This window comes from Schistocerca nitens, chromosome 3 (assembly GCF_023898315.1).
Source record: "Schistocerca nitens isolate TAMUIC-IGC-003100 chromosome 3, iqSchNite1.1, whole genome shotgun sequence".
Lineage (NCBI taxonomy): Eukaryota > Metazoa > Arthropoda > Insecta > Orthoptera > Acrididae > Schistocerca > Schistocerca nitens.
Genome location: NC_064616.1, coordinates 748,141,663 through 748,165,674, shown reverse-complemented (window position 1 = coordinate 748,165,674; position 24,012 = coordinate 748,141,663). Strand labels below are relative to the sequence as shown.

Here is a 24,012-nt window from a genome sequence, read left to right as displayed (position 1 = left end):
CACTGGAAGTACGATAACATTTTTAATCTGTCAACTCTGTTCTTCAGTTGTTTAATAAGTTGAAGAAATCTGACCTGAGCCAGTTTATTGTAAAAGCAGAATTTGGGAAGACATTTCTGTTTGTGATAATATTTAGTATATTGAGAGATGGCATACTTTAGATGTGCAAAATAGAACACTTAAGTGAATAATATCACTTAGAAATGGAACATTTCTCGAACAAACATCAATGACACTGCAAAAAACAATATAAAACAGGCAAAATTGCTAAGATAATACCCTATATCTACAAAGCTTCAGAACATCTGAATTTCAGTGAGGATTTCGTATCTTGTAGGGACTTAATGGGGATGTATGTTTGAAGGTTAAATGACAAATCGGGAAGGAGGAGATCTTGTTAGCATAAGAAATGTAACAACAGGAGTAAATAGTACACTTGAGAAAATACATTTATTCTCACTCTCAGTGCACTAGTGTTACCAGTTTGTCAAGGCCAGCTCTATTCACTTCAGGGTGTGACACTCTTTTCCCAACACAATGAGGTGCTTTAAATACCAACATTGTGGATACATGGCCATAAATTGCAAGTGTGAGGCAACTTACGGCAAATGTGGAAAGGTTGTATATGGACCTTGAACAATGTGTTCCTTTTCTATATATTTTGCATGAAATGCACTGGGAAGCACACAGTACGTAGTCACAAGTGCTCAGCTTTCACTGAGGGGGAAAAAAATTGAGAGACTCAAGGTCACAAAACAGGCCCCTTATGCCAAAGTGAAAAAAGCCTACGATTCTATTAAACTGATAGTCCTCGCAGCACCTTTTGCAGCAGTGGCTGTAAACACACTGGATTTAAGAAATTCTTCAACACAGATCTCATTTGCAGAACTTTGGACAAAAATATGTACCTATTAGTGCAATAAGGTCAATTGCGTGTATCAGCAAATCGGAGGAGGATGCAAGATGATGATAAGTCTGTTTTGCATAGTGTAACTTTACCAAATGATAAAGCATGTAGCAGAAAAGTTAAAAGGCTGGCCATTAGAATCTTTGTAATGTGGTCAGTTCAACTAACCAGCTTGTCATGTTTCAGATGTCACAATGACAGAATCTTCTACTGAGTAAAACTTACTGCACATCATTGTCTGGATAACAGAGTTGAAGAGAGAAAGGGGTGGAACTGTGTTCTGGAAATACCATCTGTTTAATGCAGTCTGACAGAACTCTTTAAACAAGGCACAAGGCTGATTCACATATATTCTGGGTGTTGACATATGGCTGTGAACCTTGGACAGTGGGTGAGCGACCAAAACCCAGTAGAGATATGGAACTTCAGGGTAACAGGTAGCAAACCAGTAGGGATAAGATGTGAAACACAGGAGGCATTTGAAAAAACTTAAATTTAAAGCCAGTGGAAAAGACTATACAAGATCTAGAACTAAGTAAGGACTGAAGGACAGGGGACTGTCTTTGAGAAGTGAGACATCCCTCACGTCTTATATACCATGAAGCAGACACAGCAAACATTAATCATGCAAGTGAATAATATGAAAACATATCATTGCTGTTGTTATTAAATTAGTTTATGTTACTTGGTAGTAATCTATGATCCAGCAGTTAAACACAATCTGTCTACTGAAATAACAGAAACCAATTTCTCTCATATGTTTCCTCTGTAAGTCTGGAGTACAGTTGGTGTCACTTTGAAAACTGGAGATCATGTGCCACAACCTTCAGTTGTTTGTTTCTCTCTCTCTCTACAGAAAATTTGAAAAAATTCATTTAATTGCAGACTTTTAGAAAAGTTGTAACAGAAGACCTCTAGCTTTTCGAATAAATTATTACCAATAAATTACCCTTACCTGTCGTTGTTTCAGAATCATTGTATGCCACAATAAGAGTACGTCCAGTGTGCCACACGTCAGCCAATGTAGAATTGTAGGTAATGTTGTCGAATGGCAGTATGTAATCACCAAGCTCAGAATACAGCAATGAAACAAATTCACGGTGTAGGTCTGTGTTCTTTTCAAATCCCATGGGGAAGTGGTGAATGTCAAGTATGACTATTTCATACTTTGCCCTCTTCAAGAATTCTTTAATATCCTTAAGCACAGGCAGCAGGTGATTTGCATGAGGCAGGCTATGATTCGCCGAGCATCTAAACAGTTTATTAGTAAATTTTAGTTGGAATATATTTGCTATAATTTAATTGTTGTATCATTATAACACAATTTTTTTCAAATATTGAAATTATTATTTACTATTTGCATACTCAGACAATCCTATTTTTATCTAATCACACAAAAATGTATGTATGTATAAATAATGCTATTTTAGTCACAGTGAACATTGAACTCATTCTCTGGTTGTAATTTGTTTATTTTATGCTCTGTTTTTCTTGTAAATTCTACATTCTACTTACTGTGACTCTTTTTGGAGCCATAAAGGAAAACAAAGTTCTCCACAACTAAATATTTCTATTTTCATTGGGGGGAAGGGGGAGCGGGATGCGCTTGCTACCCAGAGAGAGGAAGTCGTAGATGTAATTTGGTACTGTACTGAGCAGTTCTGTGAATGATGCTGTGTTGCCAGATTAGAACTGGAAACTGTCCTTTGTAGTAGTAATAATAATAATAATAATAATAAATAATAATAATTAATAAACAGTTTACATGGCACCTATGGGGAAAAATTCGAAAGTTCCTTTCTCTGCTAGTATCAATTCTTTTAAAACTGTATTTGCTTTTAAACAATAATAATCATAAACAATTGGACTCTTTATTGTTCACTTGACTGTTAATCTGTTCCTTGACCTTGCTTGATGACAATGGGCTGAATATATGATCTGCCTGATCACAACAGTCAAATGACAACCTTAAAACTCACTATCAGAAAAACACTAAATGGTCACATTCAAGTTAAACATATTACAATAATAAATACTGAATCTATTAATTTGTTTAGAAACCATTTATATCAGGAACTGTGGGAGGAAGTGCCAGCCAACACAGCACATGGGAAATTAAATTCATTCTTGAAATTATTTCTTGAATGTTTTGAAATCTGCTTCTCCCAAAGACAGATTTAAACCAAACCAACATGTAGTTGGATATCATGTCAAAATAAGATGAGAGATTGTATGAGAACCCCAAGCAAAATACTAGTTCTGTGTAGTCCTAATACCCATTTCAAAGGATACCAATGAATACTAAAACAAATTATTTTATACAGAAAAAACTAGAAAATGACAATAATGTGTAATTTAAAGAATAAAACCAAAGCCATATGGGAAATTATAAGAAGAGAAATGAGCGTGAGGTCAATTAACCACATTAACATAGAGCTGATTATGGACAACAGTAAACTAACTGATCCCAGACAAGTGGCTAGTGCATTCAACCATTCAAGCATGGCACAGCAGTTGATAAACACAAATCATGACAAATAGTCATACAGTAAGAGAGAACATGCAAATCAAAAAATTCATGGAAAGGTATTATTCATGTATCCAGCAACACCTGTAGAATTGCCAAAAATCATTAAAGGATTGCCTACCAGTTTGTTTTGTCAGGCTTCATCAAAATGTTCCTTAGAAGAGTAACTGGCTTCTTTAATAAAGGAAGGCTGATAAGACTCACATGGATTCAGAGTTATAAAGTCAACCCAGTTAGCAATTTTTTTTCTTTTTAAATGTAATGTGATAAGCAACCTGTATCTGGGATATTTCTTGAATCTCTGATGTTATTGATCGAGACAGTCCCTTGCATAAATTAAATAATTATGGAATTCAGAAAGGTGGAGCCAATCATATCTCAATAATTGTCAAAAAATTACAGGAGTAAAATACAAAGACAGTGAAACAAACAAAATTTCTAGTTTTTTTGCAGTAATGATTAAAACATCAAGTATGGAGTCCCACAAGGCTCAGTCCTGGGAACAGTCCTATTCCTGCTGTATGCAAATGACTTGACTGGTAAACTACATGATGGAACAACAGTAATCCTTGACAATAACTCTGATATTCTAATTAAATCACATAGAGAGGAAAATCTGCAGGAAACTGCAACATCGATTATGCATAGCTTAGCACAGTGATTCAGGACCAATAGGCTGAAAAAGATGTGGCAGTTAAACCTCCATCCTGCAAACCCTGTTTTCACCACTGATATTACTGTCATACAAATATTTATGCATGCATGTTCAGGGGGATTGTAAGTGGGGAAATGCACCTTACCACTCAAAATAAAAAAACTGAATACCCTATACAAAAGTAGTTTCATGTAGACACAACAAAAGTGACAATGATTGGTGCTTAATTGGCTCATATTCCTTGGCAGCTGCCTGCCTGCACATGAGTAGTGCACATTTTTCTTGCTGTTTCTGTTGTGTTCTATTGTATTTGTGTGTCATACCAATTTTTACCATGTCTGAGCTGTCACAGGAATTATCTATAACAAAAATTGCACAGTTTCAGGTACAGCAGATTGAATGCCTGCTGCTCGCTGTCAGTCAATTGATGTCTTTACTGAACAAGCATGCAGTACTGCTGCCGTTAGATGCTCCAAAAATTTTCCCATATCACAGCCAGAACGTAGAATGGTCAGACTACTGGGTGCAATTAGAAGCATACTTTTCTGCCTACCAAATAACAGGTATGGAGCACAATGCTTACTTTTGTCCACTGTTTCTCCTGATGTCTAAAACATCAGTGTTTAACTGTGTGCTGAAACTGTTCCTGAGACGGTCATGTACAATGATCTTGTGAAATTGCTAGTTGAATATTGTGATAGCGAATTTAATGTAGCAGGTGCAAAGTTTAAATTTTTTCATCTGAAGTAGAAACCTGCTCAGTCAGTCACGCAATGGGTAGAGGAACTCAAAGGTCTCACCAGACACTGCAAGTTTAAGTGTTTGTGTGGTGTTCATTATAGTGTAGTCATGTGGCGTGATGATATTACACAGAATGTGTCTGATGCACACTTTCCTGCAGTGATTCCAAAACTGTATGACCCTTATTTGAAAATAGTACTGTCTATAGTGGAATCTGAAACAATTGTGGACTCAACAGAGGTTGATTTTGAGGCTCCATGTACCTCTTTTGTTCATAGGGCATGAGACACTCAGTCTCAAGTGCAGAATAGTGTTCCAGGAGTTCAGAACGGAGCTCCTACAAATGTAATGCTCTGTTGCCTAGGTGGATGACAGTTTCAGACATGGGTTTCCATCACAGTTTACTTTTCCCCTGGAACCCTAGGTCTCCAATGTCTTTCAGTAAACAGGAGAAAAATAAACTGGAGATGGAACTCTGTGTCCAAAACTCATTCACCATGGCAACAGAGCATTGCACTCATAGGAGACAATGCATGTCTACACAGCAGCTAGCTCAATCTTCTCTCCTGTGATAATGGCAGTCAGTCATGATCGTTGACTAACAAACAACCTTGCGAGACTTTCTGCCTATAGTCTTTCAGTGTAAAAGGTCACATTCGCTGATTAAGGGCTGGCCTAATGGCAGGCACCAGTGCCTATAACTTCAATGCTCTGCGGCAGCATTGGACACGGATTTCTATCCTCAATTTGTTCCTCAAGACACCATCTACAACACCTCGAAGCTTATCACATTTCTAGGATGCTGTGCATATTTCAATGCTACTTCTTCCATTAGACTTTTTCAGGATAGTGAGTAAGTCAGACCTGAAAGAGGAGTCTGGCAAGATGATTTCTTATCAAAACTATTTACAGCAACCTTAGGGCAACTTTTCAAATGCTCAAACAGAAAAAAAAAAAAAAAAAAGAAGAACGAATACATGTTAGTGGAATGTGTCTGAAATACCTTAATTCTGCTGGTAACATTTTACTATTTGCCTCTAGCACACACACTCTTCAAAAACATGAACTTCATTGAACAAGTTTAAAATTTGGCTTAAAAATCAATCACAATGAGATTAAAATAATGTTTCATAAAGATATCAAACAGAAAATGGTGGGTTAGTTTCTGTATTTCAGGCAGTTAATAACAATAGCTGGATGGACAGAGAAATAAGGATGTTTCTAGAAACTAAATGTGGTTTTCAAACCTGAGCTTCTGATACATCGGAAATGGAAGTTTACAATTATCGTGTGTTCTCAGTTCTGACTTAGAGTAGTGAGACATGAAATTCTAATACAAAAAACATCCAAAACCTAGTGATCACTTTGTTAGTAGAGGATACTTATATTTTAGGAATTACTAGGAAGGACAATAAAACAAAAGGATGACTCGGTAATTACAACCACAGTCAAAATTAAATGAAGTGAGTGGAACATTTAGCCAAGCAAATTGATGGTAGCCAGACCCAGGAAGCTCTTATCTGGATCATGATTTAATTTACGGTGGGCAGATGAGATTAAAAAATGTGCAAGAACAACATGAATGTGTATATGTGCAGACTGTGCAGTATGGAAAAGTCTAGAGTAAACTTTTATCTGTCAGTTGCTGTCAAAAGTTTGATGATGATGATGATGATGATGATGATGATGATGGTGATGATGATGACACAAAGTGTTACAATATTTCAGCTATGTATTTCTAAACTTCACCTGCTAGTCATGTCTATGACTAGCAGGTGAAGTTTTGTGTACAACATTTGTGTAGAAATGATATGTTTCCATGTAGCATAAATGTAAAACTGTCACCCACCCGAATGTTGGTTTCAACACTACACTGCTTTATTATGCATGATGCTATTGGAAGTCACTGTCTTCCTCTAATATTTGAACTGATTTACTCAGCCAGTTAACCTATAATAAAATAACACTAACTCATATTTTTAACTTTTGCATTAATATTGATGTTTTTTATATAGTGTTCACGTTTGTTGTTGGCCACAATGAGCACTTATGTGACACAGTCAGCTGATGTTACTGACAGTTTTTTCCATATCACAATTCTATCACTTACAAGTTGTGTTAGAGTGTAAGAATGGTTCTGTGGATGCTCAGTCAATAATGAAAACTGTGGTACTCCAAGGAGTCAAAACAGTGTTGACTTTGAAGCAGATATGCTTACAGTTGAAGAGAAACTGTGTGCCGAGTACTGCAGCCAATGAATGTGACAAGGATTTGCTTCACAACACTGTTGCGCTCTACATAAGCAGCTACTGTACACTTATCCTTGCCAGAAGGTACACACTATAAACCTGTCAGATTTTGGTGCTTGTGTCAACTTTGGTGCTTGGTTTCTAAAGTATTATATGGGCATTACCTTATTTTCTAGGTAAATTATTTATACTGACAATACATGTTACCAGGAAACCATTTTCAATAATCAAAACAGTCCCATTCCCATGGATTTTGGCTTGCTGGCAGCAACTATGTATGTATAGGTATCACTGGCAGTGGTTTTTTTCAGTGATACATCTCTCCTTTCCTCCTGATTTGTCAGATATACCTGATTTTCCTGCCAAACGTACTGGTAGATTTCATGAAAAAATATGGTTTCAGCATAATGGCTCACACAACTAATTTTGCAATTCCCATCCATTTCTTCTGTTTGTGGGTCTGAATGATGAGTCTTGTTTATGAGACCCCAGTACACTTGGAGAGCAACTTGTTTGCACAGATTATGGGTGCAGCAGAAGTTTTTACTGATGTGTCAGAACGTATTGCATATATACCATTTGTGCAACAAATGTGGTGGGTATTATATAAATCTGTTTTTGAAGGTAACTACATTATGAATATCAAAATTGACACAATAGTGAAAAAACAAATAAAATTTTGTTTCCTTTTTTAACATGGAAACAGACCATTTCCAGACCTGTACATCAGCGTAAAACTCCACGTCATCTATTAGTGTTAATAGGAGTGTCATCAAATCCCACATAGTTACCTATCCTCATAAACATAATAATTTATATTCTTTTCTGGTTCTCCCATTGGTAAAAGCCACAACCACCACATTTCCTACAAAAAAAAAAAAAAAAAAAAAAAAAAAAAAAAAAATCAATTCCCCTATTTTATCAAACTGACATATTTCACATGTTCCCTCTGCTTAAACAGAATTTGTTTCTCTCTTATTCAGAAAGAAAGCTATTTTTCATCTCAGAAGAAACTGACATGTCACATTCTTTGATTTTTTTTTCATAGATCCCAGTGTACTTTGGTTACCATTCCTCAATTATACAAATATTTGTTCTCCTCAACATCATACATATTTCTGATATATGTACAGTCACATCATATGTAACACAGTGCTGCAGTAGAGAGCTTTCTCATTCAGAACAAGAGACAATTTATCTGGAACCTGAAGGTTTTCAACTAACAAATTAGACACCAATTCACTTCTAGACAACAACTGATGAATAGCCATATATGCAGAATCACCTTCTCACTATTGGGTACATAAGCCACCACCCCACAAATGTACCTCTACTTACAGTATCAAACAATTCTGTCACTGCCCAATGCAAAACTTTGGTATGCTAGCAGAACTAGCTGGGATCATGATCATGAAAGGAGAGGTCTGTGCTCCACTCAGTGCCAGTTTAGACCTTCAGCTGGCTCATGCACTATGCCATCCCTTTGCTGGTCTCGTCACAGCATCTATACAACCTGCAGCCTTGACATGACAGTATTTCAATCACCTACTTTGTCACTGCTTGGGCACCATGATAACCTGCCATGGTAGGTTTGAAGTTTGTTGTAGACTCAGCTGTTACCTCCACCTCTACGCCTCTGCCTCCACCTCTACGCCTCTGCCTCCACCTCTACGCCTCTGCCTCCACCTCTACGCCTCTGCCTCCACCTCTACGCCTCTGCCTCCACTGCTACACCTCTGCCTCTGCCTCCACCTCTACACCTCTGCCTCTGCCTCCACCTCTACACCTCTGCCTCTGCCTCCACCTCTACACCTCTGCCTCTGCCTCCACCTCTACACCTCTGCCTCTGCCTCCACCTCCACCTCTACACCTCTGCCTCCACCTCTATGCCTCTGCCTCTGGCCTTGGTATGCTAGCAGAACAGGTTGGAATATCAACAGTATTAGGAAAAGGGAAGATTGCTACTCATCATAAATAAGACCTGTTACATGGTATAGAGATTAGCATGGAGATAGGATCACCACCAGTGGATGCTTGGGAAAAGTTGGCCTGGTTGGATAACTTACCCAATTTTTCAAAAGCAGTTAGCACAGCATCCATGACAACCACAGTGACCATAAGAGCTCCAGAAACCATATTTGTCATTGAAGGTGCCACTAAAACCATTCTTTCAGATAATGGTTCACTTTTTACGCTGATGAGCCAAAACATCATGACAACTGCCTGGTGGTGTTGCTGGCAAGTGACAAGTGAAGAAAGTAAGTAATCAAAGCATAGCTGAATAGGAAATTATTCCAGTCATGCTACAGGGCAAAAATGGGGAAATCCACTGACATAAGCATCTTTCACTAATGAAAGATGGTTATGACCCAGTGCCAGGGAAAAAGCATCTCGGAAACAGCAAAACTGGTCACCTGTTCACATACTACTGGTTATACCTATGTGAAGTGGTTGAAGGATGGTTAAACCGTGAGTAGTCCATGCCTCATTGCATAATGTGAAGGTACCTGCTCAGTAAAGCAGGATAGACTGTCAGCGGTTGCTGATCTAACAACAGAGCACAATGCTGGTGCACCAAAGTATTTTGCAATACACTGTTCAGCACCTACTGTTGAGCATTGGACTCAACAGCACACAACCCCTACATGTTTGCATGTTGACCCTACATGTTTGCATGTTGACCCGATGACATTGTCAATTATAATCATACTGAACATGGGATCTTTGACCAGACTTTTCCATTGATACCTTGTCCAATCTCAATCATGTTTCTTGTTACACCAGGTCAAAGGTCATGCTAAGATATGCTATTATATTGGTGAAAAGCTGCACGAAACGTGTACTGTGCCACAGATGCGGAATGGTGGAGGCAGTATTATGTTATGGGGGACATTCACCTGGTCTTCGATCAGACCTGTGGTATTAATGAAAGGCACCAATGACAACTGTGGACTGTGTGATCATTATTGTGGACCACCTGCATCCCTCCATGTTTGATGTCTTCCCCTACAGCAATGGCATCTTCCAGCAGGAGAACTGTCCATGTTACAAGATCCTAATCATTCTACAGTCTTTTGAGGAACATGATAGTGAACTCATGCTGATGTCTTAGCCACCAAATTTGTCAGATCTGAACCCAATGGAACACATCTGCGGCACTACCAGGTGCCAGATCTACTCCTACAAGCAACTGACCCATAATTAAGAGGAACTGCATGACCTATGTACAGACACATAGTGTCACATACCTCCAGAAATCTACCAAGGACTTGTTTGATGAATGCCATACAGAACTGCTGGTGTATTGCATTTCAAAGGTGGACCAGCATGCTATTAAGCAGATGGTCATAATACAGGGAGTGGCAAAATGATCTGACAGTTTTTGCTGCCACATGATTCAGTGAGTAGATTGTGCAGGGTTGTGGGAATAGGCGCATTTCAGAGCATACATGTGGACATTTTTAGTAACCATGGAGCAGTGTTGGTTGAGCATTGCATGTTTGTTGTCGAGACGTTTTTTAAAAGTGGTGATTCCTGTGTTGCTGTGCAGCAGCAGTTCCATAGGCATTTTAATTTAGGTCCACGAGGAAAAGTTCTGACAAGCAAGAGTAACTTCAGAGCTACCTGGTTCAGCACTGGAACAGAAGTTGACAGGCAATCCCAGGTCAGCCTGAATGCCAGAGAATATTGATAGGGTAAGAGAAGCTGTGGAAGCCAATCTTTGGTGGCCAAACCATAAACAAGCTGTTGTTTTGCATATGTCTGACCACTCGGTAAGAGGAATTCTGCCATTTGATCTGCATTTCCCTCCAAACAAAGTTGCTATTGTTCAGCAGTTAAAGCCCAATGACTTTTCAAAGCAAAAAGCAGTTTTAGAGCAAATGATTGATTTGATGAGCCACGAGACACATTTCCATCTGGAGGGTTATGTAAACAAACAGAACTTTCTTTATTGGTTAGCTACAAATCCTGAAGAACTGCATGACTGTGTACATAGTCCTAAGGTCACTGTGTGGTGCGGTGTAACAAAAACTTGGTGTCATTGGACCATACTTCTTTTAAGAGGGTGGTCAAACTGTTACAGTCAATTTGCAATGTTATCTGTTGATGTTACAAAACTTCCTGATCCCTGAACTTCAGAGAAAGCACTTAGTGCATAGCAGAATGTAGTTGCAGCAGGATGGGGCAACTGCCCACACAGCCAATGAGGTGATGGACTTTTTTCAAAAGTAATTTTCATGGCCGAATAATCTTGCATTTTGGGGACATCGCATGGCCAGCATGCTCCCCTGATCTAAATGCTTGTGATTTTTTTCTTGTGAGGTTTCTTGAAATTGAGAGTCTACACAAACAAGCCCTGCACAATTCGTGAATTTAAGGTGGCCATAACTCAAGAAATCGCCAGCCTGTCACCTGCAATGTTAGGAGAGGTGTTGGACAGTTTTGGTGCAAGACTGGAAGAGTGCTTCATCACAGAAGGGCACCATTTGAAGCACGTCATCTTCAAATCTTGAACTGATGAAATCGGTTGTTCCAATGCTGTTTTCTTTAATTTTCATTAATGCCATTCTGTAATAACCAGTAAAACATTTTTATCACTGTTAACATTTGTGTTATTTGTACTTTAAAACCATCAGATCTTTTTGCCACTCCCTGTACATGGCTCACCAGTATACATCAGTCTAGTTTGCATCATTCTGCTTCGAGACTGATATTCAACACCCCGTGACAATCACATTACACCCAACATTGAACTCTCAAGCAGAGCACATTCTGAGGACCTCTAAGACAAAGATGCAAAAGTCACTAAAGACTAGAAAAATGAATGAACCTTTGTTAAGGTTAAGCTTCTTGACTACCCAAAGATCCACTGCTGTCAACACATACAGATGAGATTTTACACAACCACCACTGTCACTTCCTGCTGGATCTACTACCTCTCTGCTTCCAATGGCACACATCAATCAGCTGTTTTTTAAGCTGGAGAGCAGAAATTTAGGCCTAGCCCTGGATAGACTAATAGCACAATCATAGCTCACTGAGAATCTTCTCTGTCACAGCCCAATGCAAAACTTTGGTATGCTAGCACAACTAGCTGAGATCACAATCATCAGAGGAGAGGTCTGTGCTCCACTCAGTGCCAGTTTAGACCTTCAGCTGGCTCATGCACTATGCCATCCCTTTGCTGGTCTCATCACAGCATCAGTACAACCTGCAGCCTCGACATGACTGTGTTTCAATCACCTACTTTGTCACTGCTTTGGCACCATGATAACCTGCCATGGTAGGTTTGAAGTTTGATGTAGATCCAGCTGTTACCTCTCTCTACCCTTAGCTGTACCTCTGTGCCTCTACATTTGCCTACCGCTCTACCCATCACCTTGGTATACTAGCAGAACTAGCTGAGATCACGACCATCAGAGGAGAGGTCTAACTCCACTCAGTGCCAGTTTAGATCTTCTACACCTCTACCTCTACACCTACCCCTATGCCTCTACTTCTACCTCTATGCCTTCTGCCTCTCCACTAGCCATGTTGTTTCCTGCGGGGGCCTCACTAGCCGGTAGAACATCATTTGGCAGGAGTCTGGCAAGGATGTCAGTGGCTCCTTCCCCTCATTGCCACATCAGATTCCATTCTGGTACATTAGCATACCCACAGGCTGATAACATGAGGGGAAGAGTTTGTTATCCCCCCTGAGACAGCAGTACAGAGGAGCTCACAATTGTTATCATACTGCTGAGAGAGCCACCAGTGGAACACCCCAAACACTGTTGTGTGCCAACTTTATCACATCTCTTGAGTAGCCCCTCTGCCAGTTGTTTTTAGATAACTGCTAGACCAGCATTTTGGATTATCACAGTGGACACGTTTATGCTTGCTTGAGCTGATTTTTAGCTGTTTATTTCAAACTTTAGTATTGAAACTTGTGCTATGGATTGGTCTTGCTTGGAATGTTCCTTCACAGAATTTCTCTCCAGCCTACAATGACTCTGCAGATCTATGCTTTACATTGTGCAGGGTTTGGACAAAAATATGGAAGCAATGCAAGAAGTGCATGCTTGGACATAAACGCAGATGGGTGCTTCTGTAGCCAAGGGAGCTGAAGTGTTTCGTGTTTCAAAAGGCACCATATCAAAGATGTGTACCACATACAGGGAAAGCAGGAAAACATTATCTGCTTAGCAACAACACAGATGAAATGTGTGTTGAGTGATCATAACAGATGATAATTGAAGAGGATTCTGAGGAAAAATAAAAGGATGACAGCTGTAAAAGTCACTGCAAAACTGAATGTCACACTCATGAACCGTGTCAGTATCAAAAAAACATGCAGGAAGCTCAATAAGCACGCAATTGCAGGGCAAGCTGGAATTATTTCAGGTGAGCTGGAATTCCAAAATCACTCATCAGTGATGAAAGTGTCTGTAACAGAAAAATGTTGTGCCAAAGCCATAAAATGTGGACTGTGGAGCCATGGAACAAAGTCATTTGGTTGGACAAGTCTTGGTTCACACTGTTTCCAACTTCTGGCCGAGTTCGTGTCCCAAGTGTGGAACATGACAGGCATTTCATGATGATTTGGGCAGCCATATCATGGTACTCCTTGGGCTCAATAGGTATTCTGCAAGGTCGTATTACTACCAAGATTATGTGAGCATTCTGGTTGATCAGGTCCATCCCATGTTACAACATTCATTCCCAAATGATGATGCTGTGTTGGAACATTACAACAGCTCACATCAACCAGGACTGATTTTTTGAGTACAGGGATAGCATGTAATATCACTTCTGCTCATCACAGTCACCAAAACTCAATATCACTGAGTCTGTGTGGTTTACTTTGGAGGGAAGGGTGCTTGATAACTATCCATCTTCATCATCATTACCTGAACTTGCCACCATTTTGCAGAAGGAATGGTACAAGATTCCATTGAAAACCATACATTACCTGCATTTATCCATTCTGAGATGACTGGAAGCTATTTTAAATACCAATGGGTTTCCTACACTTATTAGGCATTGTAATGTGTTGTGGTTTTGGTGTTCGCACATTTTTGTCCATCCCATTTATATGTCTGTATCCACTATTCTGGAGCTTCTATTGTAGAATGTTAATAAAAATGTATTAGTAAAAGTACAAAAGTAAGCAATCTCCTCATAAAATGAGTGTGTTAAGTGTGATGCCCCATCTAGTGCCATCCAAAAGAAACAGGATATGTTTTAAGTAAATTAGAATTCTATGGTATCACGGGCAGTGCTGCAAAATGGTTCAAGTCATACCTCACTAACAGGAAACAAAGGGTGTCAGTGCAAGGGACTAGTGAATTAAGTCATCAGTCATCATCAGAATGGGAAGAAATTACATGTGGTGTCCCACAGGGATCCATCTTAGGGCCATTGCTTTTTCTTGTGTACATTAATGATCTCTCATCAGTTACACTGCCAGAAGCAGAGTTCGTTTCATTTGCAGATGACACAAGTATTGCAATAAATAGTATGTCAAGTGTAGTTCTAGAAAGATCTGCTAATGGTATTTTCATGGATATTAATAAATGGTTTAAAGCCAACTCACTGACACTAAACTTCGAAAAGACTCACTATATGCAATTCAGAACCTGTAAGAGGTTTCCACCCAGCATATGCATAAAATACAAAGAAGAGCAGATAGAAGAGGTTGACAGTCTTAAATTCCTGGGATTACAACTTGATAATAAATTCAGTTGGGAAGAGCACACCACAGAACTGCAGAAACGCCTTAACAAATCTGTATTTGCAATTCGAGTGTTAGCAGACATAGGCGACATAAAAATGAAAAAGCTTGCATACTTTGCCTACTTTCATTCCATAATGTCATATGGTATAATATTTTGGGGTAACTCTTCAAGTCAAACAAAAGTTTTCAGAGTCCAAAAGCGTGTAATACGTATTATTTGTGGAGTAAATTCACGGACGTCCTGTAGAAACCTCTTCAAAGAACTGGGTATACTAACTACTGCCTCTCAGTATATTTACTGATTAATGAAATTTGTTCTAAATAATATATCTCTTTTTCCAACAAACAGCTCAGTTCATACATACAATACCAGGAACGAAAATGATCTGCACAAGGACTTAAAAGCACTTACTTTAGTTCAAAAAGGGGTCCACTACTCAGGAACACTCATCTTCAATAATTTGCCAGTAAACATAAAAAATTTAGTTACAAATAAAGATCAGTTTAAAAGGAGCCTGAAAGACTTACTAGTGGCCAACTCCTTCTACTCCATTGATGAATTGTTTAATAGAAACAAATGACGTATTGTATATATTCATACTATTAGTATTGTTATTTCAGCTTAAAACAAAAAATAAAAAAAATTGACATCTTCCACATCCACGAGGATCTCCTCAGCACGGATCTATGGAACGAAATCTAATCTAATCTAATCTAATCTAATCTAATCTTATCTTGTGGTAGTAGGTTGTATCCTCTTCCTTGCTCTGTCACTGGCATTGTTAACACTAACACAACACTACAACCTACATGTATTTCTTACACAAAACTATTACATTGAATAGATAGCACACACACTTCATGAAGGAATGCTGTAAGGTGATGCACATAAAATAAAATACCACTCCAATTTAGATGGTTAAACCACTTTGGGACATCCAGGTCACAGTTTATTTATTAAAGTGCAATGGTAATTTGTGTATATACACTTCAAAACTACCCTGATTACTGACACAGAAAGGTTCAGCATGTATTTAATTTCTGATTAAAGATTATAACGTAAATGGGTAAACAGAGGAAATTGTATCTTTGGTGTGAAAAACTGTTGACACAGGCAAATGTCTACAAGAAGAATGATTGTAACAGTTGACATTCACTGTGGTATTGTGAAATAATAAACAGATTCTGGTTGTGATATCTGACAACTGTTCTATATTCTCAGTGAGCTGTAAATTGCCCCAAATAATATTTAACAGTGTAGTATAAGCAAAGCACTGTTACAATGAGGTGAATGATTAGTCTGCATGGAGGAAGACTGTCACAACATGGTAGTGCTTACTAAACCTGTGTCTTACTGACTGACATAAAGGCCGATGCATTAAGCGTCTGACAATAAGTAGAAAAATAAAATGATGAATCTCTTATGCTTACGGCCATGTCAGCTGGTGTGGCTACATCATGAGTGTTTGCATAACAAGGTAGCACTTCTCAATATTTGACAGTGTCCGCTCTATGTTTCAGCTGTACCTGCCCCATAGAACACTGCATCCAAGCATTCCTGTTACAGAATTTATTTCCCACCTTAACTGCGCTTACTGTTTGTTAAACATTATCACAAATGGTAGTGTATTACAAAATTTTGCTGCCATTTCCATATTTATGGCAACTTGCTTGCTCTAGGTAAACACTTGAAATTGGCTTTTCAGGCTGAAACTAGTGATGTAACTAAGAGCAGCTTTTAAAAAATATTACAGCCTTCATTCACCAAACTTGTCTCACCCAGTACTGTTACTGGTTTGGGCTACAATGGAATTGTGAAAGCAGACAACTGCTTGTATTTCTTAAAAGTTCTTCACCAATCTGAGGGACATTTATAATATTTGTGTATTAAAAGATGCTGTAGTAAATATTATGTTTCAACTGTTTCCCAAAATTCCATACTGCACAAATATCAGAAATGACAGTGAGGAGCTGTCTCAACAGATTTGACTCCCAATTACTCCCAGCAACAAATTCAACTTCAGTTAATTTTATAGGCTAAAGTCATAGCCTTCCTTCAGTGTGTTCTTCAAGAGGTATTCTAATAAGAAACCATATAGCCATGTGTTGTCCATAATCTCCAATCTTCCTACATTAATAGCTCAATCTCAAATCAGTACCAAGGCCAAAATTGACCATAAGGTCAGATTTTGCACTTTTTAGCACAACATGATTAAGTTCCACTGCTGTTGCACAGTATGTGTCTTGTGGCTTCCCCTTCCTTACATGTACCAGGTTCACTGAAATTTGCAGGTCAAAACTTTCACTCTAACATATCTTTCAAGTCTGTAATCCTTGTTGTATAGGTTTCTGCTATACCCTGTTCTCCATGTACCACTACCCCTATTTCTATCCCATATCTTAACCCACCCTCCTCCCTCCACCCAAAAAGTCACTTACTTTCCTGCTGGTTAAATATTTCAACAAAATTATCTACAGTGATGTATTGTCTTTACTTGTACCACGTACCATTTTTGTATTTTTACTGATAATTTGCCACATAGAATGGACATTCTTCAGAGACAAAATGCTTCAGTGTCAACTGCATGTTTTTTAATGGACATAAAAAGAATCACTAATTATATTAATATAAGAAATAGTCTTCAGAGAAGAATCTCTAGTTAGGGTCAGGTTTCATTTCCAAACAGCATAGCCCACAATAAATGTAAATATCTGAACCTGTTAAAAATACACTCCTGGAAATGGAAAAAAGAACACATTAACACCGGTGTGTCAGACCCACCATACTTGCTCCGGACACTGCGAGAGGGCTGTACAAGCAATGATCACACGCACGGCACAGCGGACACACCAGGAACCGCGGTGTTGGCCGTCGAATGGCGCTAGCTGCGCAGCATTTGTGCACCGCCGCCGTCAGTGTCAGCCAGTTTGCCGTGGCATACGGAGCTCCAACGCAGTCTTTAACACTGGTAGCATGCCGCGACAGCGTGGACGTGAACCGTATGTGCAGTTGACGGACTTTGAGCGAGGGCGTATAGTGGGCATGCGGGAGGCCGGGTGGACGTACCGCCGAATTGCTCAACACGTGGGGCGTGAGGTCTCCACAGTACATCGATGTTGTCGCCAGTGGTCGGCGGAAGGTGCACGTGCCCGTCGACCTGGGACCGGACCGCAGCGACGCACGGATGCACGCCAAGACCGTAGGATCCTACGCAGTGCCGTAGGGGACCGCACCGCCACTTCCCAGCAAATTAGGGACACTGTTGCTCCTGGGGTATCGGCGAGGACCATTCGCAACCGTCTCCATGAAGCTGGGCTACGGTCCCGCACACCGTTAGGCCGTCTTCCGCTCACGCCCCAACATCGTGCAGCCCGCCTCCAGTGGTGTCGCGACAGGCGTGATGGAGGGACGAATGGAGACGTGTCGTCTTCAGCGATGAGAGTCGCTTCTGCCTTGGTGCCAATGATGGTCGTATGCGTGTTTGGCGCCGTGCAGGTGAGCGCCACAATCAGGACTGCATATGACCGAGGAACACAGGGCCAACACCCGGCATCATGGTGTGGGGAGCGATCTCCTACACTGGCCGTACACCACTGGTGATCGTCGAGGGGACACTGAATAGTGCACGGTACATCCAAACCGTCATCGAACCCATCGTTCTACCATTCCTAGACCGGCAAGGGAACTTGCTGTTCCAACAGGACAATGCACGTCCGCATGTATCCCGTGCCACCCAACGTGCTCTAGAAGGTGTAAGTCAACTACCCTGGCCAGCAAGATCTCCGCATCTGTCCCCCATTGAGCATGTTTGGGACTGGATGAAGCGTCGTCTCACGCGGTCTGCACGTCCAGCACGAACGCTGGTCCAACTGAGGCGCCAGGTGGAAATGGCATGGCAAGCCGTTCCACAGGACTACATCCAGCATCTCTACGATCGTCTCCATGTGAGAATAGCAGCCTGCATTGCTGCGAAAGGTGGATATACACTGTACTAGTGCCGACATTGTGCATGCTCTGTTGCCTGTGTCTATGTGCCTGTGGTTCTGTCAGTGTGATCATGTGATGTATCTGACCCCAGGAATGTGTCAATAAAGTTTCCCCTTCCTGGGACAATGAATTCACGGTGTTCTTATTTCAATTTCCAGGAGTGTAGTTCAACAAATGACAGGCTCTGTTAATACTAACACAAAGTGTAAGAGAGGCTTTATAGAAACCACTTCTAGGCTAAGTAAATCATTTACCTGACATCAAGCACAAGTACACTTATCACTATTCACACCTTTGTATTTGATTGAGTACAATACTCATGCTGCTGCTTTTAGCAAGAAGGTCTCACAGAAACTTCTTATTTCCACAATTGCAAACACAACATAGTTCATACTTTATACCCATTATTGTAATACGTTTCATTTCTTCCATCACTATGCTTGAACTTTCTCTCAAAAGAAATAAAAAATATCAAAGTTGTAAGAACACATAAAATAGCCTCAGGATGCAGGTTTGGTGCAAGTTTTACTGCATGATTGATTTCAAGATTTCATGTCTCATCTTTATATGTACCTGTGCACATAGTAAAAAAAGAATTAAGATTACGTAAATTAGTTCATATACAACATAACATACATAACATAACATACATTTCTTGTAAAGTATATGCTGTAAGCTAATAAGTTAACCATTCCTAAGGTTGGGTTTGAGGTCTGTGCTGAATCCCAATACATAGGAATTACACTTAGTCATAGCAAACACCAGTACTAGTTCAATAATATTTTCTATCGTCAAATGTATATCTGAAGACGAGACGTGAAGTCTTCAGATTGATCATGCAATAAAACTCGTAATGCCATTACTGCACTCTGAGGCTATTTCATTTATTGTTATCACTGTATGTGGCTGCATTCCCACCATCCACTATGTAGGTTAATGAAGATATGTATATCAAAATTATTACTTCAAAGAATGTTATAAAGATTTCTCTCTCTCTCTCTCTCTCTCTCTCTCTCTCTCTCTCTCTCTCATTTAATGAAATGCTTTTACATTTTGTTTCCTTTGCTAAATCACAGGAGCATCAATTACATATTGTGAAAATAACTGCCTGCTTCCCTAGTTACTGGATTACAGAGATTCCTGTGAAGGTCCTTGTATGCTGCAGTCTTTGCTAATGTTGTCACAACTGTAATGGGAGTCACTGTACATAATGTTTGATTGTAAATCATTTAAGCTTTGTAGTTTGTGCTTCTTACTGTTAATATAAAAAACTATCTCACCTCTCCTCTAAATATGCATAGAATAGTTCATAAACCATACACAGGCAGGCCAGTGTACCAGGTCATTGTTCATTACACTGACACTCAAAATTTATCTGTGTCTGGTTATTACCCTTATTGTATAAGCAGATGATAAGGGTTAGAAGGTATTTACAGAACCCTCCAGTTACCTAAGATATATGTGGCTTTATTTAAATTCCTCTGTTATTCACACTGTTCGGAATGATAAGCTGTGTGTTAGTGATAGATTATTTAGCTCACATACATGTGAAAACTATTCCTCAGGTATAAATCATATCATTATCAAGAGTGGTGTTAAGTGGTCCATGTTTAGTCATCTCTGTTATAATTGATATGACCTTTATAATCCTAAACCAAGTGCTAATAAATAAAAACAACAATAAATCAAAAAATGCAGAGTATTACTGTGTAGCAAATCCACAATCCCTTGCATAAAGTGTTTCACTGAATGTTGTTTACTAGAGGAGCATAACCACAGAAGGAAAAGTAATTTCAAATGCCAAGTGCAAACACTGGAGGCACTGGTTAACATTCATATCTGTAATGAATCAATAAATAATCATCACAAAAATATTTCCATTTCAGCTCCACAATTTGCAGTAAGTGTGGACCGTAATGCAATCATTCTCATTATTTGCAGCACGACTGTCACTCATCCCATCCTAGCAACCCCCAAGTGACAAAATAATAATGAAATTCAAAGTTATAGCTACTGTATGGAAAGATAAATGAAATGGTCACTTTATTATGTATTTCTGTGTGTACCATGAGCTGTAGGGTAGTGAATATTCAAACCAATGTCTCAAGAGCTTAAAATTATGCCCAGTAGTTTTACTGGTAGGCTAAATATTCTTAATGTCAATTTATTTAACAGTATCTGGATCAAACAAGTCTACAACCAATAACTAATACTACAACAGTTACAGTAAAACATTTAACAAATCAGCACGTCTATTTCATATTCTATATTACTTCCTTATATCATAAGAAGTGAAACACTGCTTTACAGAGAGCAACTTCATTTTCTTTCTTTTTCCATACAATGTTGCTCCAATTTTGCTCTTCTGCAGTGTTTTATTAACCCTATTTGTGCATTATCCCTAGAATAGGTAAATCTTTACCAACAGTACCCATAGAGACTAGGACTTTTGGTGGCCTATCAACCCTTTTTTTTTTTCATTACTTTGTGTGTCTCCATTTCTGTATGATTTTTTTTGTTACAATGTTCCAGTGAGATCACAATTTTAATTTCATTAGTAACAAAAGATCATGGAGACTTACTCAGATTTTATATCTTCAGTTGATTTCTCTATGAAGTGCTCTGGTTTTTTTTCTGTTGCAGAAGTGGCTGATTACTTGATTTGCAAGTTGACTTCTAAAATTAATATGGGTAACAGGCTATGTTCAACTGTCTGTGAAAGCAAAATGTTGCTGTAGACAACTGAGTCATTCAAAAAGCAATAAAATACCTTCATCTACCAGCATTTCAACTTCCAAGCTATTGTATACCAATCCTCTAACTATAAAAACCAATCAAATGTGTAAAATAACACATCTCCTTCATACAGCTTTTTTATGGCTATACTTCATAATGTAGGAAACATGAGTATCAATTGAACTTTTTTGTTGTTTGTATCAGGAATATCAGAAGAATGAATCCACAGCTAATAAATGCTAATTGAATACAAGACCATCTCCAAGGAGGAGAGGTCCAAAGTTCGCCAGTAAATATTTACAGTGTTACTCACTTGTTTGCTGATGTGAGTTTTGTTTGCTCATAGTTACTCACACTAATGAATCTATAAAATTAGTTATTTGAATAAAAATATTTTTAGTGAAGAATATTTTAAATTTATTTTTGAATTTCTAGGTTTCCAATAGATTATTTTATAGTAGGAGTCACCTTATTTTGCTGCATTATGATACAAATAAAATGAAGAGAAACTTAATATGTTTTATTTGCTAAGGAGTTTTAAGTATGAAACTAAACTTCACTGTAAGACAAGTGTCACACTTCAATTCATAAAAATGTTTATACTGAAAATAAATGGCAAAGAAAGTCTACACATCCATAATAGCTAGACAAACTGCCTTACACTAATCATGTAAATTTTGTACTAAAATATATTCTTCACTATTGGCCAATTTCAACCATAAATAAAATATTTTATTCAGACAACAGAAAGTCTCAGTGGAACCATTATGTCTTCTTTTAAAATATATATATAGCATACTTTGTAGATCAATGGAAGGCATGCAGAAGGAATTGGCAGTATCTAAATGGGTCACAGCAGTCACCACAGAGCACAAGAATAAGTAACAGCACCCGTAGTCAAATGTAATTGTTTTTCTCACAATTTTCTGACTTTCTCTGTAACTATGCATTTCATGAAATGAATACAGCTGGAGTACTGAGTTTTTTTTCATTTCATTAAACTATTATTGGCTTGGACTCATTTCACAAAGCTGTGCTCTTTATAACTGAATGATTTATTGTATGATTTATTATATTAAACTACCAAAGAAAATATAATTATACTCCCATACTGTACAGTTCAATTTTTTACATGCTGCATTGAAGCACAATAATTACTACAATTAGGTACCTAAATTACACAATTATTTTATTGTAAGTACCTGTCATCATCTGTAGTTGCAGGGGTGGAAGAAGACTTCCCCTGGTTAGGACAATACTCTATATCAACATCAAGGTACCGAATACCACGAATTAATTCCCCCCAGACATCAGAATCTTGTGTGAGAAGAAAATGACTGACTGTTTGCCTTGGCAAGGGTATACTCCCTCTGTTAAAGTGGTTTGAATTGTATGTACCAGGAAAGAACAAACCAATAAGAGGCATGTTCTCCAGCTCAGCTCTGTTGAAAAGAAAAGAAAAAAATGTATTCAAATTCAGTAATTAATTTATTTCTGCAAGTTACAATAAATAAATATAGAAGACTATTGATACAATAACTCAACTGTTATTTACTTCTTTTTTTTTCTTAGAAAAAAACTGTTAATTCTATTATAACATTGTAAATCTGCAAGATGCTAGTCATTACACCACAGTAAAAACAAATATGAGTCCTGACACCTCACTTGACAAGATTTTGCTGTGCTAATATAAAAATTCCAAACTGCCTGGTCCTCAGCAAAAAGGGTCAGTGAAGGGTAAATCTCAGTTGATAGGAACAGAGAATTAATCTCTGTGACATCATAGAGTGGTTGTTTCTCACAAAGTAGACCTCAAGCAAGGCACTAAGAAAACAGGCCTACAAATGAAATGCTTTACAACAATAAAAAATTATTTTCATGTGTACTAAAAATAATATAAATTTAGAAGAAAATGGCATTAAAGTTTGTACATAGCCAGAAAAAGAACTTCTAAAACAGTGCCAATACTAATTTTGCATGTTAATCCCCATGGACAAGAAATAAAATTTCTGTGTGTGCATTTTCGTTCCACGCCTTGGATTTTTTGTTAACATGTTGAGATAAAATCATAAGAAGTGTTTCTTGTTAAATGTAATTTAATCATTTAGAAATTAGTTTGTGAATGTAAAATGACTCATTCCACATCATTACAATTTATTGTGCAAAATGATGCATGGATCACTAAACTAACTAACTAATCACTGTCTTTAATACCGTGGTTACACCAGTGACATCAGTCTCCCATAGTACCCTCCATCAATGTATGTGCACTGATGCCTGACATGTCAGTGTTGGATGACAACTTGATATTTGGTGGTTACAATACATACTCATCTGGTGATGTCATGTTGCCATCTATGTCTATAATATCACTGTTTTCTGTATTGCCTTCCAATGATGCTTGTGTATGATCTGTAGATATTTGGACTGCCGCTGCCACTGTATGCCCGATGGACCATCTACATAATCACCTTGTGTTGTTTTTTCATTTC

At 38.5% G+C, this 24,012-nt stretch overlaps 2 protein-coding genes across 3 annotated transcripts in view; one reads left to right on the top strand and one right to left on the bottom strand.

The window, feature by feature from the left end:
- The window catches only part of LOC126248738 (PI-PLC X domain-containing protein 1-like), a 90,258-nt gene that overhangs the window by 30,005 nt on the left and 36,241 nt on the right, over positions 1 to 24,012 (bottom strand). The window contains exons 4-5 of the mRNA XM_049950060.1: positions 22,723 to 22,962; positions 1,863 to 2,158 (exon numbers count right to left, since the gene is read on the bottom strand). Coding sequence (XP_049806017.1) covers positions 1,863 to 2,158; positions 22,723 to 22,962 — 536 coding nt within the window. The remainder of the gene's footprint in view (positions 1 to 1,862; positions 2,159 to 22,722; positions 22,963 to 24,012) is intronic.
- On the top strand, positions 281 to 21,939 carry LOC126248739 (uncharacterized). Of its 2 annotated transcripts, XM_049950062.1 has the most exons (3): positions 281 to 1,298; positions 4,469 to 4,652; positions 21,428 to 21,939. In XM_049950062.1, the coding sequence occupies exons 1-3, from the start codon at positions 1,275 to 1,277 to the stop codon at positions 21,520 to 21,522; spliced, it is 303 nt and encodes a 100-aa protein (XP_049806019.1). In that variant the 5' UTR covers positions 281 to 1,274; the 3' UTR covers positions 21,523 to 21,939. The 2 variants fall into 2 exon arrangements, with proteins under 2 accessions (XP_049806019.1, XP_049806018.1); XM_049950061.1 differs by lacking the exon at positions 281 to 1,298 and having other exon boundaries at positions 4,408 to 4,652.

Coding starts and splice junctions, on each gene's coding strand:
- LOC126248739 (XM_049950061.1), top strand. CDS start 4,424: ATGTCTGAGCTGTCACAGGAATTATCTATAACAAAAATTGCACAGTTT. Junction 4,653..21,427: donor TTCTGCCTACCAAATAACAG/GTATGGAGCACA, acceptor TTTCTGTTGCAG/AAGTGGCTGATTACTTGATT.